At 32.2% G+C, this 8,492-nt stretch overlaps 1 protein-coding gene across 1 annotated transcript in view; it reads right to left on the reverse strand.

Annotated features, from left to right (window-relative positions):
* Window positions 1-1,440: 1,440 nt before the first annotated feature.
* Window positions 1,441-8,492, reverse strand: part of LOC101495103 (serine carboxypeptidase-like) — a 10,682-nt gene continuing 3,630 nt past the window's right edge. Inside the window, exons 2-9 of the mRNA XM_004514817.4 lie at window positions 6,953-7,121; window positions 5,823-5,942; window positions 4,651-4,794; window positions 4,392-4,545; window positions 3,547-3,635; window positions 2,841-3,099; window positions 2,613-2,746; window positions 1,441-1,763 (exon numbers count right to left, since the gene is read on the reverse strand). Coding sequence (XP_004514874.1) covers window positions 1,635-1,763; window positions 2,613-2,746; window positions 2,841-3,099; window positions 3,547-3,635; window positions 4,392-4,545; window positions 4,651-4,794; window positions 5,823-5,942; window positions 6,953-7,121 — 1,198 coding nt within the window. The 3' untranslated portion in view covers window positions 1,441-1,634. The remainder of the gene's footprint in view (window positions 1,764-2,612; window positions 2,747-2,840; window positions 3,100-3,546; window positions 3,636-4,391; window positions 4,546-4,650; window positions 4,795-5,822; window positions 5,943-6,952; window positions 7,122-8,492) is intronic.

An 8,492-nucleotide genomic window follows, 5' to 3' on the forward strand; every position in this document is an offset into this window, starting at 1 on the left:
CTCTCAAATATGTGTTTTATGGATTGCGGATAATTTTATACTTTGTTGCACTTTGGGTTTCTTTGTATGAGTGGTTCAACATAGGCCTATGCATTTGGCATTGCCTTCCTCAAGAGTATCTACTTGCATCAACCAAAACAATTTCATGTTTATGTTTTACATGTTTTCAGACATTTTTATTCCTTTTATAGAATAAAAAAATGTATGAATTTTTAAATTTGAGTTTAGATCTTTGAATTTTAATTCTATTTATGACATTTAATATGTTTGTGGTTAATTATTGTGTGTGTTGAAGTTGTTGTTAGTATTTTCAGCAAAAAAAAAAAAGTTGTAGTTGTTGTCAGTATTGAAAATTGTATAATATGGAATTTTATCCCACATTTTTGTATTTACTATTGTTTAACATCCTCCGAAAAAATATCACATAGTATTATCTCTGACAAAAAATTATGTTTTAATGAAAAAATATATTTTTTTTATATAGAAAAATGGCTCATTTTTAATGAGATTTATGAAACAAATTTTATAAATTATAAAAGTAATTATACCCCATTTGTTACGCTAACATTCAATAAAAGGCCTTTGATTCCTTAAAGTTTTATCTCACGTGACGTGGTTAATAGCTAAAATTAATATTTAAACCACATAGAGAGAGAAATATAATTTAATATTAAGCCAATGATTAGCATTTTGTTTTTTTGTTTATTGAAGTATAAAATGTCACCAATTAGAGCTTGATGTGTTTTGTTTTGATATTTCTTAATATAAATAATAGTTACAACATATACTTCTAATAATTACAATATAATGAATATAATGTATGATCATTCTTAGAAACATTTTGTAGTTTACCTAATTTCGAAAAGAAAATCAAATTCTCTCCTCCCCTTCTCTGCAAAATCCCTCTTCCGAACACACCCTTAAATATTTTTTAGTTTTACATCTAATGAAAGATTCACACTATTAAACTTAATGGATAACAAGTGTACTGGACAAACAAGAGGGGATTTTAGTAACATTTTAATAAACTCAAGGAAATAAGTGCAATTTAATCTTGAGCCGATATTTGTGCAGGCACAACATTAAACAAATAAAAGAGTAGTTTGATTATTTAGCAGATGAGTTAGTACAAAAAGAATGTTTATCAGAATCTCACTTTAGGTTTCAAAATGAATCCCTGCAAGAATACTGCTCCAACTTTTAGCCTCTTGTTTCAATATGGAGTTAATTTTCGGGTTTTTAAATCTCACCAAGAAAAGCAGTATTCAAGTAAAAGATTAATCTGCTACATTGATTCAACTCAAGACTCATAAATAGAACTTAATTATTCCGTGATTCAAGGCAAGGGTAACATGCGAAATAAAAAATTTAATTCTACAGACAAAAAATCTGATTTTATAGAAAACAATAATATATATCTAAAGTGGCAAATATAGAAAGTCCTTGATAATAGTCCTTATTCCATTTTAGAAGTTCTTGGTAAACTAAAACATTTTAGAGCTTATATGAAGTTTGGATAAATATCACATGACATACATACTATCTAATATCTACAAGACAGTGGATACACTTTCACTACAATTCCTTTTCATTTTTTGTTTCGTTTTGCTATACTAATCAAGCAAGAAAAGAGATCACATATCAGCAACAAATTCTTCCTCACCAACTTTGGATTCAGCAAGGGTTCCGCGAGTCCACTTCTTCAGCATCTCTAATGCAGCCTTAGGTTGGTCCATTGGAACCATGTGACCCGCGTCATAGACCTGTTTTTGTTACACATAGTACTAAACTGAGTAAAACATTTTCAGTAGAAAGTGGAAAAACTAACATGATAACTAATACACTATATTTGTTTATAAACAACAAACATTTTCGGGAAATATATGAAGTATCTATTTCTTGCGACATTAAATGTGATTTTAATATAGGAAAAACCAAGTTTTTATATGGCAATAAAGTATGCATCTTAGCCCCACACTGCACAATATAAACATTCAGTAGTGCGAGTCACTCCCAATTTTAACATTCTGTCCAAGTCGTTAACAGAAAGAGCACTTATAATCCTTTCTGCTTTTGTCACCATTCATTATTTGGACGCAATGTTGAAATTGGGTAAATGGAATCTTCACTGCTAAATGAGAGCTGATTAAAACTTGTGGTATTTTCTGGAGAGAGTAATGTTGATGAAGGCAATCCATAGTTTACCATGTATGCTATGTAAAGTCTAACTTACTCCCTCCGAAATAAATTATAAGTAAAAACTAATCAAATTACACATATTAAGAAAGATAGTTGATCATATATAACCTACGCAATTCTAATTAAAAAAATGTTTATTGTCTAAATTACCCTCCATGACAAATAAATTAGATCATTTAAAATAATAAAAAAGTTAAATTAAATGAGGGGTAATTTAGAGATACTATCATAAAAAATGAGAGAAGTTGTTATGATTTGCTTATATTTTATTTCAAAAAATAAGATGTAATTTTACTCCTATTTCATTCTGGAAGGAGTATTCATTTCAATATTGTATTATTAGTTTTAAGTTACGCTACATAGAAAAAAATGTCTGGATGAGTATGTGTGCGGAGAGAGAAAGCGATAGAGACCTTAAGGAAACTTAGGGGTCCATAGTTCTTCAACAATCCAGCTTCTGATCCATTAACAACGAAAGGAACATCCGGTGAAGCTACAAATTTTTTCTGACCAGACCATTCCATGGCATGAACCCATCTTGAATTACCTACTCATTGAAATCATACCACCAGGAAAAGGTCAATTTTTCAAAAGATTATATATAAATATGAAATGTTAAACTACCAACTTTAAATACTTACCAAGCCAGTTGCAGATTAGATCATATTCCCCAGCATAAACAAGCAAATTGATTCCATCCTCAAGAAGGATAGGAATACCAACTTCAAGATTCCTCATCCAGTCTACCAACATAGCTATATAAACTTCAGTGCTACAAGAAACAAAACTTATTTTGCCAACCCCTAGTGAATCCCGAACCGATTCTTGGTTCAGGAACTTCTCCATGTTTGAAAAATCATAGCAGAGGCTCCCCTCGCACTTCTTTCTGATATCATAGTACTGCAACAAACGCATATAACAACTGTTAGTGAGAATTACGAAAACACCCATATATTGCTTCAAGATTGCAATCTCCAAAAATATTAAGACATGGGTTTTTTCAGACCTATCAGCACGGCAGTTTTAAAGGCATTCTTAACATTTGTAATAAAGCCTCTTAATTAAAATATCCTCAAGTGAGAAAGAGTTCAAAGATTTGAAAATGGTTAATTATCTGCATGCATACTCTCAGTGTTGGGAATGCATATCAAATAATTTGATAAACTGATACCTTAGAACTCTCCACATAGTATATGGTATTTTAGCATAATTTTTTCCAAATAATTTGCTTGAATAATATTTCTCTAACTATCCCTCATTCTGAATAGGCTTTCATGTAAGCATTATGTCACAAAAAGTAATAATGGGATGACAGCCACACAGAAGAGGAATAATAACTTTACTCACATTTACATCTCCGGCATGTAACAGAATGTCACTGAATATGAGATTACAAGCTACATTTGCAGTCAGACAGGCAAGCTTTCCGTCCGTGCCTAAAAGCATTAAAATGAATATTAAGGAGAAACGTAATAGAAGCTAACCAGGAGAAGGTTCCAAACATGTGATGCTTGACCATTTACTTCTGGTGTGAATGATCAGGAAACACTTGGGGCATTTTTGATTTGTTTGAAAAACAAAGGACTGGATAGAACCCCAAAAAAATTGTTCCAAGTTTGGTATTAAAAATAATCATGGGACAAAACAAAACTAAAGATGAAGCATTAGATAAAATTCTAAAATTTTATTAGTCAATAAAACAAGGGATGGCTTCTCGTTCCAACGAATACAATACCTATAAGACAATTAATCTAATTTCTTCTTCTCTCACTATAAACTTCCATAACTGGAATCACAAATGGATTTCATCTTTCCAATGATTTAGAATCAGATTCAGCAATCCACATTTTATGCCAATTATATACTGGTGCATGATATGCAAGATATATATTATATGTAGTTTAAATATACAATGTATGGGTATTATGGCACATAGTCAGAAACACAGTGGCAGGTGGATTTCACAAGACAAGAAATACAACGAGTCTATTTTACACCAACATCCAATAACAATCCATCATTCATCCATGTAACCGATTTAAAAAATAACTGTAAAACATTTTATTCTTATTGGTTGTCAGCGTAAAACTAATTTACACTTTACTAGCTGTTAGTTCTAAACTAGTTTACCCATATCCCATTTTCTCATACAATATTCTCAACAACCAAAAACTAATGCCAATTGTAATTACCACATAGCTTTATTGCCAATTCACAGGCTGGAACCAATACTAAGCCAAGGCGGTCATGTGTAGCCTTTGTAATTATGCCCATGTCCAGTGCATAATCTGCGTAAGCTTTATACTGAATTGCAGGATTAGTAAGTCCATTACCAATGGCCAATCCCTGTCCAAACCATAAAAAATAAGATAGGCTGCTGGTTTTCCCTTCAATTCAATTCTTTCACTTAGAAAGTCAGAACGTTTGACTATTTAATGTAACAAAACAAACCTTCAAATTTATATGAATTCCTTCTTTAGCTTGGTTTCCCTGACGGATGCGAGATGCTAAAGCAGGAATATAGTGCCCAGCATATGATTCACCTGTAATAAAAAAGTTATTCTTTGCATATTGGGGATGTTCTGCAAAGAAGGCCTGAAGGAAGAAAAAGAAAACTATTAAGATGCTATTTTAGTCTATTTAATGTTATATTTATTATGAATTGACATGTGTATTACCCTTCCTACTTTGTACTTTGATATAAATAAAACACCTGACCCACATTTGATTATAAAGTCCACAACTTTTTACATTAAATTGGTAACCAGAACCACTTTCGTTATTGTTTTCGTGTCAATCATGACTCATGATGACCTAATGCCAGTTTTCTGCATATTTGAACACTCATCTGGATTACATTTGCTCAGGAGACCTGAGGTTTGTGGATCTATGTCACAGAGTATGGATGGGATTCAGAGATGATTAAACCATTTTGAAAACCGGATATACTGTGGATACTGAGATAGACTATGATTGCCAGTGTCCCAAAAGCTGCAAAATAAAAATGATCACCATTGATAACAATGGTGACGGGTAGAACGGTGCATAGTTTGTTGGTGAGGGCTTTTTATCTTGATTTACTATACAAGCTTGATAATGATAACCTCTTCTGCTTACCTTTCCCTATGTGTTGGCTTGACCATTTTGCTTCACATGACTAGTTGCTAGTAAAACATACATTCTTATTTGAACGTGAATGACATAATGCATCACATTAAACAGATATTTGCAGCATGGTAGTTCAATGTGCTAATTTAAGTTGCTTGAGTAAAGCTTATTTCATTTTTAGAATGCCAAAAGGGGGAGTTATGGCAATTAGAATTGTCTTAGTAAGGGAGAGATTCGGTTGAAAATTGAAATCTAATTTGGTTGAATCGTATGCAGCACATGAAAAGGGGAAATTGTTTGTCTACGGTTTATCTCTATATTGAATTTGAAACTCCTATTTATGATTGTCTGTCATCACCATAAAGAGAGAGATTGTGAATGCTTCATCTCATGAAGATTTTGCTAGTAACAAAACAATGGGCAGGGCTAACTGCAGGGAAACTTTCAGACCTTAGAATGAATATTGCAGTAGAATTTTATAATTTATATTCAGATTCCAGGGCAAACACAGGTACCTGCAAAAAGTCATACAGGTCATTGCTAACACCCTTTTCATTATGACGAATGTCACGTAAGTCACTACTGTAGCTAAAGCCAGTTCCAGTTGGTTGATCAACATACAAAATGTTTGACACCTGCAAGATTGGCAACAAATTTTAATTCTAAAAAATAATGATCAGAAAGCAATTGTCAAGGTTATAACAGACAGGATATCAAGTTTATTTCTATCCTCACAAAGACCTCACCACTTTCAGGAAAATGTGAAGCATGACAAACAGCTAGTGATAGCTAAAATTAAATGTTAGGACTATACAGAAAGAAAACCTTCAAAACTAGTCATTAGAGACAAAGACACCCAACTATGAGCACTTAAATAGCAGCAAAGAAAAACATACATAGTACATACAACTGACTTCGACAAGAAATTTGATAAAGTTTAAATGAGTGATTACTGATTTAAGTGTTTCTTATTAACAAAATCACTATTAATGATTCACTATGATAACAGGCAATGGGTAAACCAGTTTCAATGTTTTAAAACAATTATCTTCGTTACTTGACAGCCTATAAGCCAACGTTCTAACAGTATGAACTTGCTTATCACCTGAACAGCCCTACTTCCTATTCAGTTATCCACATTCTGCCTCATTTCGTAATAGTATAAAATATTCTAGAGACTTCTTTTCAACATGGCAAAAAGTAAAACAGATGACTGTCTAGTGAGATATTCTTATCAAGTTGTGAAAGCATGTTACAGTGAAAAAGTTCCATAGTTAGAGGGCTTTTCTAGCCTCCGTAGTCTTCTTTCCTCTCTAATGAAACTTCTTTTTCTATAGAAATTATTTATACGGTGAATTGATTGTATCATCATAGATAGTCACTGAATATATTTAATGAAAGCAACAAAATGTGCTGAAGCTTGTATCACAAATTCAGTTTAGAATCCTAAACATCACCATAAGGTATGGCAGCTGCATGGCATGCTGTTAGCTCAAAAAGCAATATGCACTCAGAAGAAGTGTGAATGATATTTCATAGTTGCTTGCAGTACATGCACTCATTCACAAAAAATGACACCTTAAGTCCTCAACCATTATAATTTGTAGCACATCAAAATAAAAATAAAAATTTGAAATTAGGTCACCTTGTCCCAACCATACTCGTTCCACACCAGAGACAAGTCGTTGTTAATTTTGAAGGGGCCATTTTCATAAAACAAAGCCAATTCACTGCTACACCCAGGTCCTCCGGTCAACCAAATCACAACAGGATCTTCCTTGCTATTGCGTGATTCAAAGAAAAAGTAGAACATCCTGCCACACTAACCAAGAATAAAAACATGCTAACCATCCAATTTTACAATCCACTAAAAAATGGTGGTGTTAGAAACCACAACAATCATATAATAATTTATGCAATGCAATTTTTTTTTTAATGCGCACAATGATAAAATAGACAAATCTTTATAATTTACATAACTGATATCATACAATATACTTTTATAGTGGGACAATTTTTTTTGAATCAGCAAAATTATTATTATTAAAACTGAATAAAAAGCAAAATACTTTCATATCTTATTACTACAGCTTTAAGTTGTTTATATAGGAAAATAAATTACAATAGTAATAATGATAAAATTATAAAATAAAAATAAATAGAATAATATAAAATAAAAGAGAATCAAATATGATTTTTTTTTTATTCTTCAACACCCCCCTCATGTTGGTGCATAGATATCTGCTATTCCCCACTTGGCTATAAATTGCTCAAAATTGGGTTTTGCCAAACTTTTTGTCAAGATATCAGCAGTTTGCTGATTAGAAGTCACAAATGGCATACATATAATTCCAGCATCAATTTTTTCTTTTATGAAGTGGTGGTCAATTTCAATGTGCTTGGTTCTATCATGTTGCACAAGATTGTAAGTTATACTTATTGCTGCTTTGCTATCACAAAGCAATTTTAAGGGCGAGTCAACTATCATTTTCAGTTCTTCTAAGAGTTTACGAATCCACAAAAGTTCATATATTCCTTGAGTCATTGCTCTAAATTCGACTTATGCACTGCTTCGAGCAACAACACCTTCTTCAAGTGACTAAATTGCCCCCAAACATAAGCACAATATCCAATATTAGATTTTCTATCAATAACTGATCATGCCCAATTAACACCTGTAAATAAAGAGACTTTTTTGTCATTGGTTTTCTTGAAGTACAAACCTTTTCCAGGATTGGATTTCAAGTACCTTAAGATCCGATAAACGACCTCCAAGTGTTCTTCATATGGAGAATGCATGAATTGACTTACAACACTCAGAGAAAGCAATATCAGGTCTAGTATGGACTAGATAAATAAGTTTGCCAACCAATCTCTGGTATCTTCCAATATCAACAGGAACATTGTCTTTCTCCCAAAGTTTAACATTAATTCCATAGGAGTATCTACTGGTCTACACCCACTAATCTCAATTTCCTCCAAGAGATCTAAAATGTATTTTCTTTGAGCGAGCAACTTCCATACCAATAAAATATTTAAGCACACTAAATCTTTGATCTCAAATTTTTCTTCAATCTTTCAATCTCAACAATGTCATCTCATGTGAGAATAATATCATCTACATATACAATTAGAATTGCAATCTTACCAACATTAAAGAACTTCGTAAACAGAGTATGGTCTGA

Source organism: Cicer arietinum, chromosome 4, assembly GCF_000331145.2.
Source record: "Cicer arietinum cultivar CDC Frontier isolate Library 1 chromosome 4, Cicar.CDCFrontier_v2.0, whole genome shotgun sequence".
Taxonomy (NCBI): Eukaryota; Viridiplantae; Streptophyta; class Magnoliopsida; order Fabales; family Fabaceae; genus Cicer; species Cicer arietinum.